At 40.5% G+C, this 20,141-nt stretch overlaps 1 protein-coding gene across 10 annotated transcripts in view; it reads left to right on the forward strand.

Moving 5' to 3' along the window:
• The window catches only part of CLIP1 (CAP-Gly domain containing linker protein 1), a 124,015-nt gene that overhangs the window by 15,625 nt on the left and 88,249 nt on the right, over positions 1-20,141 (forward strand). For 9 of the 10 annotated variants that reach the window (XM_058531331.1, XM_058531337.1, XM_058531334.1 and 6 more), the window contains one exon: positions 17,892-18,083. In XM_058531331.1, the coding sequence (XP_058387314.1) occupies positions 17,999-18,083 (85 nt within the window). In that variant the 5' untranslated portion in view covers positions 17,892-17,998. Of the gene's footprint in view, positions 1-17,086; positions 17,130-17,891; positions 18,084-20,141 lie in introns of those variants that run through there. The other variant, XM_058531338.1, reaches the window with a different exon arrangement.

Consider the following 20,141-nt stretch of genomic DNA (forward strand, 5'->3'; position numbering starts at 1 on the left):
CGCAGTTTTTCTGGAGGGCCAGTGTTAAACTCCCTCTCCTGGCTGATGAAATTCATTGCAAATTCTTCAACTCTCCTTTTGCCTCCCATCAGAATTTCCAGATTTAGTAAATAAAGGACTATTTTTGTTTTGCTGATGAGGCGAAAAGGACTATAAAGGGACTGAGGCAAAGTGTGGAGATGTGATTTGCCTCGGATGATACAATGCCGTGCTGGAGGGTGCCAGGAGATGCTGAACTTGTTAGAAGCCGATCTTATCAGATGGGGGTTCTTCTTCATTGATGGCAGAGTACTCTTACTTTGGCAAAGTGAGAGCCTCAGTTGCTTTCCTTTCACTTTTGAATCCTTGCCCTTCACTTAGGGAGTTTGGATTTGGAATCTGAAACAGTAGAACCACGGAAGGATGAAGTTAGAAGTAGATCTTACTTATTCAATATCCTCAGGTTATAGATGAGGATATCAAGGTCTGGGAGGGGTTAGATGCTTGTTTAAGGTCATCTGACTGGGACAGAATCCAGGTGTTCATTTCCCAGTCTAACCTTCTTTTTATACATTTGTTTTTTTAAGCCACAAATTTTTTTATGAGAGTAAACAAAAAACTAAACAAAACCTTAAGATAGCAGAGAAGAATTATGAAGAATATTACTGCTTTTCATTTGAACATAATTTATACCATGCTTGTTTTGGGGAACTGCTTGTTTTGAGGAACCTCTTGTTTCTGTAAATTGCTTAAGCTTTTTTTAGGTTATGAGGGGTGAAGGAGAAGGCGGGGTTTGGACTTTACTAAAATATCTTCTATAATAAAAACTTTTTATTATGGAAAATTTCAAACTTACACAAAAGTAGAATGGTACCATCACCTAAGTTGAACAGTTATCAACTCATCATCAGTCTTATATAAGTTTAAGTATGGTGTCATCAAACTTGTGTGTCTTTTAAACATATTTTGCTTTTGCCAGTAAAATGTCTTTTTGCTTTTAAGAAAATATAATACTTTTATTTATTATTCATATAGTTATGCTTTTGTGGTATGAAGCTTCTATTTCAGGTGCTTAGAGTTTATTTAGGCAAGATGATTCCAAAGCTCTAAGCAAAGTTTTTATCTTTTTTGCCACTGTATTAGGTAAGAGAACCTAGCTGCTGTAACAAACCCCACTAATTCTAGTGATTTCAATGGATGAAGGTTTATTTTTAGTTATGGAAAAGTCCAAAATGGTTATTTCCTGATTGGGGAATGGGGAGAAGTGATTCAGGGATTCAAGCTTCTTCCATCTTGTGATCCCACATTCCTCAATCCATGCTTTCAGGGTTTCCCACCTCCTTTCCGTCAAGCTGTTGGAAGGGCCAAGAGCACAGGAGATTGCACATGGGAAGATTTTGTGGGCTAGGCCGACAAATGGCATACCTCCCACACAGAACTCGGTCACATGGTCACAGTGGTCTGCAAAGGGAGCTGGGAAATGTGGTCTGTGACTCCAGGAAGAGAAAGAAATAGGCTTGGTGAACCTTTAGCCACTCTGCATGCGTATCCACTCCTCATACTGGCCTTGTGCTGCCTTTATGCTCCTGTGTTGAAAGCAGCACAGTAAAGTCTGCTTCATTACTCCCTGGTTGAAGCCACTTTACTGTGGCTCAAAATCATTAAATTTTTTTCCTGCTTAAGAAATTATACCTGGGCCGGCCCTGTGGCTTAGCGGTTAGGTGCTCGCGCTCCGCTGCTGGCGACCCGGGTTCGGATCCCGGGCGCGCACTGACACACCGCTTCTCCAGCCATGCTGAGGCTGCGTCTCACATACAGCAACTAGAAAGATGTGCAGCTATGACATACAACTATCTACTGGGACTTTGGGGGAAAAAAATAAATAAATAAAATTATAAAAAAAAAAGAAATTATACCTGCTCATGAAATAAAATGTGAGAAACTCAAGAAAACACAAAGATGATATAAAAAAATAACAATATAATCCCATCACCTGGAGATTATTATTATTAATCCTTTGCTACATTTCCTTCCAATCTGAGAATTTTAGCCACTTAGAAATAACAATAAAATTTCACTAATTTTTATTCTGTGCTAGCTTGCAAACTCTAAAACTCATAAGCAGGAGAAAACAACAATCTGGCAATTTTACCTTTTCTTAGCAAAGATACACTATTGTGGAGCTATGCTGAGGCTTTACACTTTGGGCATTTTTGAAATGAACTTCTTGCTTACGCATTGTAATCCTCACTCCTTTTAGTAAACAGAGTAAATATTGAGGCTGGTGAAGTTAGTGAAATATTAGAATGGCAAGGCAGGAATAACATTTAGAGTTTATGATTTACTTCCTACTCATTTTTCAGAATTCTTAGATATAGCCTTAATTTTCCAGGAGAGAATGCTAAGAAAAGGTGTTTGAAACTGAACTGAACTAAGTTGCAAACCTGAAATATTTAAAAATACATTCCTGGTGGTGAGCTGAATACTTAGGTGGATGTGCTTTTCCCTGCTTACCTGCATTGCTTATACTGGTCAGTAGTGAAGAAAGATGCTGCTAATGTTAGATGGGAGGACAATTTCTTGGGAGAAGGTGCATTTCCTGAGTCATCAACTCCAGATTCAAGGATACAGAACCTTCTGGTTTTTCTTTAAAGTGGTGAGGTTGCATCCTAGAGGCAGACCAACATCAGAATTCCTGTTTGTGACGTCATCATCATGACCTCACAGCCAGGGTTGCTTAAAATGTTTGCCCAACTTCTGGCAGGATATGAGCTGTGGCCTGGCCCAATTCTACAGACATCATGAGGTACCGAGTTGTCTCATATTGCTAAATTTGGGTTGATTTTTCTGCAGCTTCTGTAGATAAAAAGTTTCAATTGCCACTAGGTCCTCTATATTTTACTGAAAAAGATTGTATAATGAAAAGAAAATCATTGTTTTCAATATCCTCTGGCAGGACATTTAAAAACAGAAGACTCAGTAGTAGAGCAGAAATATTTTACTGTGTAAATGGGTATGTGGTTAACCAGTGGCTCTATTTACTATGTAATTTGCTCTGAATTTTCCTGTTCCCTGCAAATAAACATAACATTTTTGTTCTGTGAAAATATATCTGCCACACCAGGCAAGTAACAATTTGAAATGATTAGACTTGCTTATCAGTGTTATAAATTATTTATGACCCAGAGACCTAAATTCAGACACATCACAATTGAGAAATTCACACTATTTGGTTTTGAATGTGCTTTGTTCTTTGTATCTGTTTGAGTTGGAGTTGGAAGAAAAGGTGTTGGTTCACACAAATATCCAGAAATCTAGTCTCTGAGGGTTAATACTTATAATTTTCTTAAGGATTGTCCTCCTTTAAACTGTTAACCTAAAATATAAAACAGCCAGTTATTTTACTAGCAAAATGGGTTTATTTGGGAACAGCAAAGAATTGCAATTCAGAACAAGCAAGCTATAGCAAAAACCACAGGCAAGTCCAGCAATCAAAGGAGAGGAATGTTATTTTATAGGGAAAAAATAGGAGTTTGGGAGGAGTTGTTTTGAATGAAAGTCCATTGGAGAAAAGCAGGAGTTCAGGGTGGTGATGGTTTCTCCTTGGTTGGGTTGCTGGCTTAGTCCTTTTGTGTTTGGGATGCAATGTACATTTCTTCACATTGGGGTCTGTAATTGATGAGTCTTCCTGTTGAGAACTTCTTTCTCTTGGGATCTATAATTGACAGTCTTTCCTGTAATTGACCTCAAGTGGCAGTGTGTGACAGCTCCCCCTTCAGGTTTCTGGACTCCATTTTAAATGACGTTTCCGTTTATAAATTTTCACAAAACAAACAAAAACTTCAAAAACTCTGTGTTCCTGTCTGCTGGGTACAAGCACTTGATAAATTATCCCCTCTCATCTTTTATTTAAGTAGATATTAGATTCTTCTCCTAAATTTGATTCTATGAGTTTGAGAGATTATGTGGCCAAAATTTTGTGTTTTGTTTTGTTACTGCTTTTTCTCTCACAAAACGTGTCGGTATCAGAAAGACTGAACATCCGTTTTTTGAAGTAGACTGCTCTTTTTAAAGCATTGTACTATGTGTTCCCTATTTTTTCCTTCTGTAACAGTCACATGTCCCTATTTTCTTAAACATGTATGACCTAGAGTCTTAAAATTCTTACTTTGAGGCTAAGAGCGCTTTATAGATTCATTAGGTGTGTTCCCTATCAAATGTGTCTCTTTTTATGTTTTTTTTTTTTTGGATGTTAGCCCTGAGCTAACATCCATGCCAATCCTCCTCTTTTTGCTGAGGAAGACCGGCTCTGAGCTAACATCTATTGCCAATCCTCCTCCTTTTTCTCCCCAAAGCCCCCAGTAGATAGTTGTATGTCATAGCTGCACATCCTTCTAGTTGCTGTATGTGGGTCATGGCCTCAGCATGGCCGGAGAAGCGGTGTGTTGGTGTGCGCCGGGGATCCGAACCCGAGCTGCCAGTAGCCAAGCTGCCAGTAGCAGAGTGCGGGCACTTAACCTGTAAGCCACAGGGCTGGCCCCTCAAATGTGTCTCTTTAACTGGGATGTCTTTTTTTTTTTTTTTTGTGAGGAGATCAGCCCTGTGCTAACATCTGCCAATCCTCCTCCTTTTTTTTTTTTTTTTTTGCCGAGGAAGACTGGCCCTGGGCTAACATCCATGCCCATCTTCCTCCACTTTATATGGAACGCTGCCACAACATGGCTTGTCAAGCAGTGCGTCGGTGTGCGCCCGGCATCCGAACCGGCGAACCCCGGGCCGCCACAGCGGAGCGCGAGCGCTTAACCACTTGTGCCACCGGGCCGGCCCTAACTGGGATGTCTTTAAGACAGCTTTTTAGAAACGAACCATCCTGTACACATAGGTTGTAGAAACTTGAAATTACCGATTTAAAGCTAATTTTAGCTACGGGGACAATGTTTAACTGTTTTAGATCAGTTTTCATTATTAAAAACATTTCTTTGCTTTCAGAAACAGAACTGTGCTTTCATATATTCTTCGACAGGGAGAATAGAACTGAATCTTTAACATTTGAATTCCTATTCCCTTTGCAAGATCTCTTTCATGGAAGGGGTATGGAGATGGGGTCTGAATGGTAGTGGGTGTTAGCAGATGGGGAGCGATCCCTGAGGCACCTTGAAATGACACTGGTAGTTTCCTGGGGCAGCTGCAACAGTGACTGCTCTCCATGCTTTGCTTCAAGTGTTAAATGGCATTGGCTTCATCTCCTATCTTGGGATTCGTTACTTGAGTCATGCTTTTTTTTTTTCTTCAAGGTCCTGGTAACTAACCCATTGTTTTTTACTATAAGTAAATTTTTTCTTTATCTGAATGTTTTCAATATTCTGACCTTTATGAGGCATATTCTAGGGGATTGCTTAGGAGTAACTGTAGTAAGCATATGTTCTATGTTTTTAGAAGGCTCTAATCTTGAACTGTATCCCCAACCTCAGAAAATTTGTTTGTTTAGAATGGAAGACTGATTTTTATGTAATTTCCTGTTCAAATAATGTGTGAGAAAAGTTATATCTGAGAGGGGAAAGTGAGGCACTTGGATTCTTAGAAATAAACAGCTAATATTTGTGGTGCTTACTATGTACTGGCATTGTTCTAATTACTTGAAGCCTCCCCAGATGCTAGTGTTTTCCAGTATCTAACACACTAGACAAATACGTACCGAACCTTGACTTCCTAGAGGATAGAATACGTCTTTTTGTTAAGTGGAAGGAGAATAGTTCTACTTTCTGGAATCCTAACTTTGAGTAAAGCTGACATTCTCAAGACATATAAAGCACACTTCTGTTTAGGAAATACCAAAGAGAGTAGGTCTTCTCAGGTTATTTGTTTCCTTGAAATAAATATCTTGCCCTTTTAAATTTGTTCTTTAGATCGGATCTCAGAGTTAAATCACAAACGAAGATATTAATCTAGTTCAAAATTTTTGCTTATTTCAGGCCTGGCTTTTTTGTCTCTTAAACCTGTAGGTTACATAGAAAAAAAAAACAAAAAACTGTTCCTCCAGTGTTGATGTTTAGCAACAAAGCTTCCTGTTTTTAGGCAGAAACGTAAAACTTTTAATGAGAAGGAAGAGTGTCAGAAAGGATGTGCCACTGAGCCATCTATGCCTGGAGCCCTTCTTCCTGGTACGTAGTTGGTGCTTGGAAGTAGATCACTCTCCCTGCTTCTCCCATTTGAGAATGTACAAGCAAAATAATAGCTATTTTTGACTGTTCAGAACATTTTACAAATGGTTCTTGGCTTAAAAAAATATTAGAACTATGGCATCAGTCAGTGGTGTAAATATAGGATTCTGGGGGTTAGTGTATAGTATATGTTGCAATTTTATAGTTTGGAAAGTAAGATTATAAAGTAATGTGACTGGGCCGGCCCTGTGGCTTGGCGGTTGGGTGCGCGCGCTCCGCTGCTGGTGGCCCGGGTTCGGACCCCGGGCGCGCACCGACGCGCCGCTTCTCCGGCCATGCTGGGGCCGTGTCCCACGTGCAGCGGCTGGAAGGATGTGCAGCTATGACATGCAGCTGTCTACTGGGGCTTTGGGGGAAAAAAATAAGTAAATAAAATTATTAAAAAAAAAAAAAAGTAATGTGACTGACTTTAAAAAAAAAATACACCAGGGCCGGCCCCGTGGCTTAGCGGTTGGGTGCACACTCTGCTGCTGGCGGCCTGGGTTTGGATCCCGGGTGCGCACTGATGCGCCGCTTCTCCGGCCATGCTGAGGCCGCGTCCCACATACAGCAACTGGAGGGATGTGCAACTATGACATACAACTATCTACTGGGGCTTTGGGGGAAAAATAAATAAATAAAATCTTAAAAAAAAAAAAAAACCAGATCTTAAGTTCTTTCATCTAGGGAGGTATTGTTCATTTATTACAGTGATACAGCTGTATAATTTTTGGAACTCTTAGAATTACCCTGTGTGCCTTGGATACATTTTTGCTATTTCAGTAGTTGTATATCATGATATTTTTGAGGTTTTTTTGATTCAAATTTTGGAAACAGCCAGTAGTATTTTAGAGCCAAGTCTAATGAAGAGCATTGAGAGATTGAGATCGTTACTACAACCTTGGGTCACCAATGAAGTGCAATTTATGAACTGCCTCTGAAGTCATTTCTAAAAGAGGAGTTAAAAAATAGTTGGACCGGGGCCAGCCGCGTGGCGTGGTGGTTAAGTGCGACGCTCCGCTGCTGGCGGTCCGGGTTGGGATCCCAGGCGCGCACCGATGCACCGCTTGTCAGGCCATGCTGTGGCGGCGTCCCATATAAAGTGGAGGAAGATCGGCCAGGATGTTAGCGCAGGGCCAGCCTTCCTCAGCAAAAAGAGGAGGATTGGCATGGATGTTAGCTCAGGGCTGATCTTTCTCACAACAACAACAAAAAATTTCGACCAAAGCAGTATTATTTAAATAAACTTACACCTCAGGTGGTGATCACTTTGAGGGATGCTGTTCATTTGGCAAGTACATCATCCCTGGATGGAGGAGGTTCTAGAACAGTGCTGTCCAATAGAACTTTCTGCGATGGTTGAAATTGTTTTACATGTTGCACTTTGGCTGTTGAGTGCTTGAAATGTGGCTGGTGTGACTGAAGAACTGAATTTTTAATTTTATTTCATTTTAAAAGAATTTAAGTTTAAACAGTGCGTGTGGCTTAGTGGCTACCTTATTGGACAGTGTAGATCTAGAATATTTAGCTTTCAGCCTAACTTACAGACTGAGGTGAGCAGTTTATGATAAGAGACCAAAAGTTATTAAGACAGAGTAGGTTGTGGAAAATCTGGTCCCCCTCCCCTCCTGCTATGTTCAGAGTAGGAGAAAAGTCTGGAATTTGTCGTTTGTGTTCAGTGGTATCTAATCTTTAGAGCTCTCCAAATTTATCCTTGCTAAGGTGTTATCCGAAGGGTTTTAAATGAGAACCTTCCTTTGTATTTACAGTTTAATCATCAACTTTTGATGCTCATGGCTCTTCTTCCCTGAAATTTAAGGCCTGCCCTGCAGCCCCCATGGGTACTGTTACCTGTACCCATGGTTGGAAGGAGTGAAGACTTGGATGCCATAAGAAAAAAGGCTGCCAACCCTTGTTTTAAATCTTTGCTTGATAATGGTGGTTAGGTTAAGATAATGGAAATGAACAAAGAAAATAAATATGGGTGTAAGGAAAAACTCTAGACATCTTTCATTTTGTAGCCATAAAATTTTGAAGTACAGCGGCCTGGGTTTGGTTCCTAGGCATGGACCTACATCACTGTTTGTCAGTGGCCATGCTGTGTTGGCAGCTCACATATAAAAAGAGGAAGATTGGCAGCAGATGTTAGCTCAGGGTGAATCTTCCTCAGCAAAAAAAAAAAAAAAAAAAGAATTTTGAAGTAAAAGAGGCTCTTCATTTGAAGTGTAAGACAAGTAAAAACTGATCACAGCAAATTTCTTAGATTGAGCTCTAAGGTTCTTTAAAGTCTCCTTTCAATCTACTTTTCTTTCTTTTTTTTTTTTTTTTTAAATAAAATTATTTTATTTTATTTTTTGTGAGGAAGACCAGCCCTGAGGTAACATCTGTGCTAATCCTCCTCTTTTTTTTTTAAATTTTTTTTATTTATTGATTTCTTTTTCCCCCCAAAGCCCCAGTAGATAGTTGTATGTCATAGTTGCACATCCTTCTAGTTGCTGTATGTGGGACGTGGCTTCAGCATGGCCGGAGAAGCAGTGCGTCGGTGCGCGCCCGGGATCGAACCCGGGCCGCCAGCAGCGGAGCGCGCGCACTTAACCGCTAAGCTGGGGGGCCAGCCCTCAATCTACTTTTCTAACTTGATATCTTACAAGAATCTTCTGATGTTAGCCAAATTGAGCTTCTCATTGTCTTCTTCACATGCTTTATACCTTTCCCTCTTCATCTCCTCTGAAATCTTTTCTCTCTGCCTTTTTAGAAATCCTGACTGCCAATATCTGCACAACGCTGTTACTTTTCGCTGAGCCCCGACTCGAATCCTGCCTTCCCCTCGAAGCCTTTTCTTTCTGCCCGAGTCCACTCCATCCTCCCATCTTCCCAAACACTTCCGGGTATTTCTCATAAGTTGTGTCGTATTCTCAGTTATTTTTCATAGATGTGGGTCTTCCCTCCCCAGCTACATTATAAATTCCTCGAGCTTAGGTCTGTGTCGTATGTTTTTCTGTCACCTGTAGCAAGCACCAAGTATATAACTTTTTAAAATACTAGATACACCCCAACTGGTTTGTAGAGTCATTTAAACAATTGAGACTGTTTTTCTCTTCATTTTATTTCGTGCGCATTGTTTATAAAGTACTGTGGGGAATAAAACGATAACTGAAAGACAGTTTCTCCCCTCCGCGCATTTATAGTCTGATGGGATCTATAGACTACACACAGCACAGTGTGCGAGGTGCCAGGAAAGAGGTACAGACTCAATCACGTGGGAAATTGAGGGATGGACACGTTTTCATTGGTGAGGTTTGGAGAAGGTTTTGTGGGACGGATGCATGGATGCCTGAATTTGCCCTTGAGTAAGGTTTCAGCAGGTGAAGATAACGAGACTTGGAAAGGGCATTCAAGGCCGAGTGAACAACCTGAAACAAAAGCATAGAGGGGTGAAAGTGCCAAGGCTTCTGTAGTGGTAGTTGGGAAATCGGTCTTGTGGATGATTCACGTGCATGTAATTGAGAAAATGAACCCAGGTAACTTTTCTTATCAGTCATTTAGCAGTGGTTCTCAGACTTCAGCATCAGAATCGCCAGAAGGGCTTAAATACAGATGGCTGGGCCCACCCCTAGATTTTGTTTCAGTAGGTTTGGGGAGGGTCCCTGCTAATTTGCATTTCTAACAAGTTCCCAGGTGATGCTGCTGCTGCTGCACGTTTTGAGAACCCCTGATTAGAGCACCAGTCCATCTGATAACTGCCTCAGAGAAATGCCTGTTTTACGTGTATAAATACCCCAGTGTTAATGCATAATTGTGTTCTTGTTGCCTTATGTACAGACCAATGGTCTTCCCATAGATTGTAAATTCAGGCTTTTTATATCACTCAACCCCTAGCACGATGCTGTAACAATGGTAATACAGTAGTAAATACTGTGCTTGCTAAAACTTGGCATCTAGATCTATAAATATCTGAACTAGAGGTACATGCTTCTAGAAGCCCTTATGAAACGGGGGTTTTATTTTTTTTATTTTTATTTTTTTGTGAGGAAGATCAGCCCTGAGCTAACATCCGTTGCCAAGTCTCCTCTCTCTCTTTTTTTTTTTTTTTTTTGCTGAGGAAGACTGGCCCTGGGCTAACATCCGTGCTCATCTTCCTCTACTTTATATGGGATGCCGCCACAGCATGGCTTGACAAGAAGTGCGTCGGTGTGCGTCTGGGATCCGGGCCTGCGAACCTGGGCCACCGAAGCGGAGCGCATGCACTTAACCGCTTGTGTCACCGGGCCAGCCCCTGAAATGGGGGTTTTTAAACCTTTGTGACTCAAAATGTAAAGAAAAATTAATATAGTAGCAGTTCTCAAACTTTTTTCCTCAGGACCCCTTTACAGTCTTAAAAATTATTGAGGTCTCCAAAGAGCTTTTGTTTATGTAGGTTTTATCTATTGATATTTACCATGTTAGAAAATATTTATTAATTCATCAGAAATTATAATAAACCCATTACATGTTACATACATTTTTAATGAAGAATAACTATTTTCTAAAATAAAAAATTTAATGAGAAGATGGCATTGTTTTACATTTTTGCAAATCTGTAATATCTGGCTTTAGTAGAAGACAGGTGCTTCTGCATTTAATCTGGAGTGATACGTTGTTTTGGTTGAAGTACGTGAATAAAATTGGCCTCACATAGAAGCATAGAAAAGGAAAGGAAAAAAGTATTTTAAGGGCATTTTCAGATAATTATGGATTTTCTTCTTTGATACTACTTCAAAGACTTGATAGGTTGTTGTTTCTTAAAGGTGGAATCTGAAACTGTATGAATAAACTTTTATCGTTACATAAAAATCCATTGTTCTAATTTGTGCTTTGAATGAATCCTTTACCCATGAATGATTTTGTAACATTAAGCATCGTTGGTTGGAAAATATTGATTCACTGAGTTAATATCTTCCAAATATTGGCACATTTCATTATACAATATCAAAAAATTACTTTTGTTAATATCAGTGATCTCATCAGAATAGTCTTTAGTATTGAGAAGCTGTCAAACTCACTGTGGAGGATGTGATTTCCAAATTTCTGATTTTCTCTTGAAAGCTTAGATTTTATCATTGTCAGCAAATAGTTGTTTCCTTGAAGCGACAGGCTTACCTAGTTCATTTTCAGGAAAAGGTCTGCTGGATACCCAAGTCTAAGGAACCATAGTTAGTCATTTTTTCAAGTAAAAAGTGGTGTTCCATGAACAAAATGGATAGTTGAGCCTGCTCCTCAGTTACACATGTGCTTTTCTTTGAGACAGTCCTGGTACAGTGGTGTATAGAAGTGCTTCACGTGTGCGTCTCATTTTGTTGCATGGAGTATTCAACAGGCGTGTATTCACAGGTTGAAGTTTAATAAAATTATTTGTTTTTCTGCTTCATCATATTATATGAAAGTGGCCTTTTTTTTTTTCCTGCAAGTACTGGTGGCAAAAAATACAATGTTCCATTCCCTTGATACAGCACCTACAGTTTTTACCTACTGTTGCCTTTGTACCATCAGAGTAAATGTCAACATAGCAGAAAAAGGCAAATAACATCTTAGTAATATTATGAAAATAGTTTTGACTCCCTGAAAGGGTCTCAGGAGTGCATGGACCACACTTTGAGAACCGCTGTATTATAGTAACGAAAGTCAGGGTTGGCAGGATGGTGTATCTCTGTGTCAGTCCTATCTTAGAGATCTTACCCTCAGCTTTATAAGCTCAGAAACTCATTTTTTTTTTTTACCTATTTACTCAGAGATTAGACTCCTGAATCATACCAACAAATTTAGAGATTTTAGTTTATAAAATATAACTTTGTGTATTTATAATGAAAGAAATGCCAAAAGACACTCTTCCCTTTGGTCACTCTTGGAAACCCAAACCATAATCTGAGCATAGAATTTTGGAGCTTTGTCTCGAATGTCCTTAATGCCGATTTTCATCCAGCTTTGCAAACTTGACTCATCCTTTTTCAATAATAGGAATGTACCTACTCCATAGGCTATATTTCTTTTCCAGAGAACCTTTTTTCAGTGTCAGTAAAATAAGTATTTTCTTTTTAACTCCCTTTTTCTAGACTTCTTGGGTTATACTTCTTTTTAGTTTGGCAATACATATCACTTTCATTTTGGTGTGTTTTCATGTTAAAGAATTTTAATTTATACATATGAAATGTGTGGATGTGTGTATATGTATATAAGAATCTGCAGTTTAACAAGATCCCCAGGAGGTTTGTATGCAGATAACGAACAATGAAACAAATACCTGTGTACGCCCCACCCGACTTAAGAAATTGAACATTCTGCCCAACTCAAGAAATTGACCAGTACCATTATGTTGGATTTCAGTGTTGTTTTTATAACTGATTATTACAAAACAGCATTATTTCCTGTTAGATTTTAGGTTCATTATGTTTAGGTTGCTTTCTTCGTAAATTCACCTTTTTTTAGTATACACCTCTTAATTACAGTATAGGACAGATAATTTTATACTTAACCATTCATCCCTGTACTGCTGGTTTCATCTGCTAACTGAGCCCAGTTCTTTACTCCTCCTTTCGTTCCCAAACTCTTTAACTCTGCCTTCTGTAATTCAAGTTTGTGATTATCAGTCTTCTCTCTATATCACCAACCTCTTCTCTAAGGATTCTCCTTCCCTCCTTGCCTTATCTAGAACTTGGCTGGCCCCTGAAGACACCGTTTCTCCTGCAACCCTCTCAAGGTTCTACCTCAAGGCCAGGAGAGTATGGAATGGACCACGTTGTTTGATGCTTTTTTTTTTTATAATTTTATTTATTTATTTATTTATTCCCCCAAAGCCCCAGTAGATATGTTGTATATAACCCCAGTTGTATGCCATAGCTGCACATCCTTCCAGTCGCTGTACGTGGGACGCGGCCTCAGCACGGCTGAACAAGCGGCGTGTCGCTGCGCGCCCGGGATCCGCCCCGGGCCGCCAGTAGCAGAGTGCGCGCACTTAACTGCTAAGCCATGGGGCCGGCCCGTGTTTGATGCTTTAAACTACTGCTCAGGCCTTCAAAAATGCCAGCTCCTTTGAAGCTCTACCACCTGGCATCTCTCCTGTGGCTGACACCACTGACCTCAGTCTCTTTCCTTCATTCCTTTTAACTTCGGCTTCCTTCTGGCCATCAACATCTCTTCCTCCACTCCCTTTGTTTGTAGATTCCCACGGTCCTGCCAATGATCCCTTCAGTCAGGCCTCCGAGTTCCATCCTCATAGTCAGAGCCTTCAAGCTTCTCATTCTAACCACCACCTCTTATCCATCGACCCCTTGCTGCTCAAAGGGGAGAGGTGTCCTTAAAATGGCAGCATTAATGCCTAACCTGGGAGTGTTAGAAAGCAGAATCTGAGCCCCATCCCAGACCTATTGAGTCAGAATCTGCAGTTGAACAAGATCCGGGAGATTTGTATGCACTTTTGAGTATCCAGTGTCCTCACTGTAACAGTCCTTCATCCTGTTGAGACCTCTCATCCCTTGACTTCGTCGCTTTTTCACTATCAGACCTACCCTGTCTTCCCTTCCCTCTTACCCATTTCAGATTCCCTAGCCCATGTAACTACTCCTTTAAAATCACCATCAGCTCCCCCGCTTTTCCCGTCCATTTTAATTTAATTGGCAAAATTTTGATTATGGTTGAACTTTGCTACCCACCTTTCTTATACCTTGAGCAGAAGCATTTTATCAGAGAAAAAATAAGAGGAGAGTGGTTTCACTTTAAATTCATGACCACTAAACCTCACATGTGCTTTGGGCTGCTTGGCATTCCTACTGCGTTTTCCTAAGAAGCTCCTGGTTCTTTGCTCAAAGACAAATATTTTGTGTGTTCAACACTCTCTCAGCCTCCCAGAGGGTTCTCCCCTCCTGTTTCCCCATCGGCCAATAAGAAAACGGACGAGTGTCTTTTACATAGTAGTTTCTTAGGAAATATTTGTTGAATGAATGGATGACCATCTTGTGGGAAGGTTTCTTTCAGAGAGCTACACTATTAGGCAAAGCACTGGGTCCCAAAATTGCCACTGCTTCTTAAACTGAGTGACCTTGGGAAAGACACTTAACCTCTCAGATCTTCTTTCTCTTTGTCCATGTTTGGGCGTGATGATAATCGTTCACCTACCTTCGCAGTTATTTTGAGACTCAAATAAGGCACTTTTCTATTTGTGCTTTGTGAGCTCTTGGTGCTGTACATATGTAGTTCCTTTTAGAAATACTAGTACTAATGTTTTTTTGTTTTGTTTTGTTGTGGTGAGGAAGACTGGCCCTGAGTTAACATCTGTGGCAGTCTTCCTCTATTTTGTATATGGGATGCCGCCACAGCCTGGCTTGATGAGCGGTGTGTAGGTCTGGACCCAGGATCTGAACCCGGGAACCTCGGGCTGCCGAAGCGGAGCACACACACTCAACCACTACACCACTGGGCCGTCCTCTAATGTTTTTAATCGTGGTGTGTGGTCTCTCCCAAGTTTGAATGTTAGATTTAGTGGAAAGAACTTGGTCTGTGGAATCACGTTTGTGTTCACATCTCTGCTTCTTAGCTAGATGACCTTAGGTGGCAGGTCATTAACAAATGTGTTAATTTCTGATGTGTTCCTTGACTTTAGAACAAATATTAATAGTAGCTAATCCATAGTATTAAAAGGCTCAAGTGGGATAATAATATGCATAAAAATTATTTCTAAATTATAACATTCTGTGTGTTATGGTCCTTACATTTTGAGAGAGTGGGGAAGAAGGGTAGTTTGTCTTATTTTAGGTCCAAAACTCCTGATTCAGTGAGCACAAGCATCAAAAACTCAAATATACTCAGTGAGGCAAGAACATCTTTTTTTCCTTTGCATGTGTTTTGGAATTGATTAGTTTCAACGTGACGTTCACTGACCTTGAAACATGATGCAGAAATGTTGCTTCTTGGTCATTACACTTTGTGGGTAACCATGACCAAGACTTGGATCTTTAGTTTCTCAGTGAATTGATTTTTTAGAGCAAGCCTGCAATGCCATTCATTAATAATGCATGAAGAAGAATCTTAAATTGGAAGATCTAAAAAACTAATGTGTTATTTCTCCTAATTCTTTTATTGAGACAGACTAGACTTTTCTCCTTCATTAATCTTGGTCATAGTTCCCTGCTTTGGGATTCAAGTAACTGAGATGGACCGAGAGCCAGAGGCATGAAGATTAGACAACAGAAGTCATAGATTTTGAGTTTATGACCATTCTTATGTTCCTAATAACCACTTGCCTCTGTTTTTAGGCTGAGGCTTTTTAGATGGTCGGATTTTTGTGAGCTTATGCTGTTGAGCTGCAAGGTTTGAAACTGGCTGAGGCTTGCCTAGTTGCTTATTGTGGTAGTTTTCAAAATTTCTCTTTAGGGAGGAGTGCTTGACCTGAGCCCAAGAATTCACTGTTTTGCCTGAGTGAAATTTTTTAGGGACTACTTCGTCCTCTGTTCTTGCCACCCTAATAGCTTTTCTAGGACTATCGTGCCTCCTGTGTCTGTTCCCTTCTTACCTACCTGACCCTTGTCACCTTATGATGTTGGACCGGGGTGAAGAGTAGGCAAGACGTTACAAGGCGCCACAGTAATTTCTGCACTTAGCGTATCCCCATCCTCAAAATTTTTGGACATGTAAATAGCCTTTCTCAGCTGAATCTAGAGGGGCTCAGCCAATCCAATCCCTTCTATCTCTTTAAGACAGTAACGAGCAAGTGATTTTGCTTGCAATTTACAGGGTATATATGGTGAGGGTCTGACAGTAAAGCAAGTGGTTTCAAAGCTGACTCTGGATCAGAACCACCTGAGCTGGCACACAGACTCCGATATCCACTGCCACCATCATGGTAGTGATAATGATGGTGGTGACAGTAAGGAGTATATTAATAGTCAGGATTGGCAACCACTGTCTTCAAGTAATCAGCAGTTCTTTCTCTGTTAATCAGAATCTTCCGCTAAACCACACAATTTACCTCTGACATTTTTTATTTGTTTATTTTCCCCCCAAAGCCCCAGTAGATAGTTGTATGTCATAGCTGCACATCCTTCCAGTTGCTGTATGTGGGACGCGGCCTCAGCATGGTGGGAGAAGCAGTGAGTCGGTGCGCGCCTGGGATCCGAACCCGGGCCGCCAGCAGCGGAGCGCACGCACTTAACCGCTAAGCCACGGGGCCGGCCCTACCTTTGACATTTTTTTAAGCACCTTGTTTAAAAGGTGCTTGGACCCTCTTAAGAAGCATGGGAAGTCTGCAGAGTGAGATTTAATGAGACAGCTGTCTTGGTTTGATTTCCATTCAGTCTTATTATCTTTAAATAGAAAAACTTACATGGCTGTATTCATTTCCTAGGGCTGCTGTGACAAATTATCACGAACTGGGTGGCTTAAAACAACAGAAATTTGTTCTCTCACAGTTCTGGAGGCCAGAGGTCCAAAATCAAGATGCCAATGGGATTGGTTGTTTCTGGAGCTCTGAGAGAGAATCCATCTCATGCTTCTCTCCTAGCTTTTAGTGGCTGCTGGCCATCCTCGGCTTTAGACACATCACTGCAGCCTCTGCCTCCATCTTGACATGGCCTCTCCTCTGTGTGTTCTCCTCTTCTAATAAGGACACTTGTCACTGGATTTAGGGCCCACCCAGGTAATCCAGGATGATCTCATCTCAAGATCCTTAACTGATTTACATCTGCAAAGATTCTTCTTCCAAATAAGGGCACATTCACAGGTTCCAGGTGGATATATCTTTTGGGGAGGCCACTGATCAACCCACTACAGGGACCATAGCAGGCTCCTCTGTCAGTCCTGGCCAGATTGTTTGCTGATGCTTGGCATTGCTCGTAAGAGAGGGTGAGGGAGTGAGGTCTGTGCTTCATCATCCAGGCTCTACTAGCGAAAAAAAATGCAAAATGCGGTCATTTGAGAGAGTCAGTAAATAGCAGCATTTTTCTCTTTGATTGAATTGTTCTGTTTTTAGGTATTATGTCTAGAAATATTTTCCCATATCCTAAAATTCCAAGGTCTTCCTCCTCTCTTAAAAAGAATATGATGAGATACTGTTTTGCCTGAGCCCAAAGGTTATAGATTCATACCTGATCTTGAGTAAATCAGAAGTTTATTGTGTTTCTGTAGACAGAACAAAGATAATTTTCTTGCAGTACTTCCCAGATATGGCTTTTTCTTACAGAGTTTGAGCCCTTCTCTAGTTTAACATATACATGGTTTTATATTGAGTCTTGCAGAATTCTGTGGATTTAAAAAAAAATGTTAATATAGGCTTGTGGTCATAAAATTTAAGCAATATAGAAGTGTATGAAGTAAAAACTGAAAACTCCCTTCTCCTCCTCCCATTAAATTAGGTGCACATTTTTCCTGAACCCTCTTCTATGGATTGTGTGGTTTTTAGGCACTGTACAGAGCTGGTATTATTAGATACTGTAAAGGAAACTGAATATATTGCAAGCCTTAGCTACTTGTCTTTAGAATAGTAAATTGCTTTTAAGTCCATTTTGGCAGCATCTTCATGTTTTTAATATCTAGAGTTTTCTAAGTACCTAGGTTCAATGTGGAGATGGTTTACTATCATATATAAGGAAAAATTGGGACTCTGAAAGCTGGTTTAATAATAACTGTTGTTTCTACTTTCTTTTTCTTGTAGATTCTAAACTCTTTTTTATATTTTTCTCTTTGCAGATTTAACCCAGAGACTGACTTCACCATAGAAGCACCCACAGTTGTATCAATGGTTGGGGAAAGATAGTGGCAACAGGCAAAGGAAATAGCTCTGACATCCTGAGACAATGAGTTTGCTGAAACCAAGTGGGCTTAAGGCCCCTACCAAGATCCTTAAGCCCGGGAGCACAGCCTTGAAGACACCTGCTGCTGGTAACACTTTGTGTTTTTCGTTAATAGCAAATAAATTATAATCCTATATGAAGACTTTAAACTGAAAACTTTAAACAGACCATCTTAAAAAAACTTCATAGTCTTGAAAATATTTGGAAAAGTTTTAATTAAAAGACATAACTTTTTACGTTTAGAACTGTTAAGAAGTGTTTACTATTTTTGTGGTTATCTTTTTTTATTAAACTTAGTTGATTTAGTGTAAGATGCTCAAATAATTCTCAAGTTAAATAACTTCAATGTTTGATCCTTACAGTGTTAAGGTATTTCTTTCCTTTTTTTCCCCAGGTGCTTTCCTGAACTCATCAGGACCTTTCTCCTTGGGGTTTAGGGATATGTAGAGAACAAAAGACTAGTCTGGCTTAAAAAAATTTATTGACACTAATTGACCCCAAGTTAGCCATTGGCATCAAGGGAGCAGGCAGTACAATGGCTCAAGTCTGGCTCATGAGGGAAACGTTCCCCGTTTTATAGATGAACCCAGGGCCTTCATTATCTTCAGCAACCTATTCGTCTTCCATTCTCCATCTCTTTCCCAACAGTACTTGGTACACACTAGATGTTTTTAAAGAGTAAAGCAGCTTATTAATACTAAAACTTACATGCTTAAAAGGAAATAATTTTCAAAGAATTTGAGGCATTTTTATAAAGATTGATTTTCAGAAATTCATGCTTAGAGCATCCTGTGAAGAAGAATTGTTGATGTACAGTTAGAACAGACTCTAAAAAACCAACCCGGGGGCCGGCCCAGTGGTGCAAGCGGTTAAGTGTGCACGCTCCGCTTCGGCAGCCTGGGGTTCGCAGGTTTGGATCCCAGGCATGCACCAATGCACCGCTTGTTAAGCCGTGCTGTGGCAGCGTCCCATATAAAGTAGAAGAAGGTGGGCACGGATGTTAGCCCAGGGCCAATCTTCCTCAAGTAAAAAAAGGGAGGATTGACATTGGATGTTAGCTCAGGGCTAGTCCTCCTCACAAAGAAAAAAAAAAACCCAACTGGGCTGGCCCCTGTCCTTGGCAGTTTATTATCTGTTCTGAGAGTATTTACTCTCTTCTAAAAACGAAACAAAAAACCTTCACATGTGGAAACTCCACAGTCTCCCTTTCTGTTTAGGGTAAAGAGATGTACAGCACCTGCTCTAGGCTGGCCAGATCACTCTGCTTCCCAATCTTTACATGATTGGCTTTGTTGATCAGACCTCAGACCAGAGCAGTGTCACCTCCTCCAAGAGGCCTTCCCTGACTGCTCTGCCCAAAGGCACTGTCTCTTCCACGGCACTTAGAACCCCTGAAATTACCTGGTCTGTCTCTTGACTGTCTGTCTCCCCACCTTTAGACTCTGAGCTCTATGAGGGTACAGATGGTGTTGTCCTGCTTTGTCCCCAGCAAAGAACAATGCCTGGGACTAGTCCCTGAGGGGTAGGAGCTCAGAAAACATGTGCAGCATAAATAAATACACTATCTCATTTACTCCTCATTTAAAAAACCCTCAAGATAGATATTACTTTCCCCTTACAGATGAAGGAATTATACTCAGAGAGGTTGTGTAACATCCTAAGATCACGATATGCCTAGTAAATGGTAGAGTGACTAAGAATGTGGGCTTTCTTTGCTAATTCACACTAAATGTTTAATAAGTGCTTGCTGGGTGAATGCATTTCCACTGTGAATGTCACATTTCTGGCAAAATTTAACTCTGTGTTTACCGTAGGGTAGAGATTACACAAAGTTGTCTTGCCTCAAAGAGTTTGACCAGATGCTATCTTTTTTTCCTTGCTGTGATTTCCATCTCTGCTAGCGAAGCAATAGAGTTTATTTGGTAGTCTTGGGATAACGATGGTAGGGACTGCGGCACTGAATCCCCTCCTCCATCAGATCTAATTGTGACTCTGTGGTTGAGTGGTCCTAGTCTCGTCAGCTTTAATTGACCACTCAAATGTGGGAATAGAGCCCATCTCAGTGGATCTGAATGGGTATTTGCTCATGATGTGCAGGGTGGGAGGTGGAGTAAAGAATGAAATCAGACCTATATTATGAACTCTG

The sequence above is a fragment of the Diceros bicornis genome, chromosome 35 (genome assembly GCF_020826845.1).
Source record: "Diceros bicornis minor isolate mBicDic1 chromosome 35, mDicBic1.mat.cur, whole genome shotgun sequence".
Classification (NCBI taxonomy): Eukaryota; Metazoa; Chordata; class Mammalia; order Perissodactyla; family Rhinocerotidae; genus Diceros; species Diceros bicornis.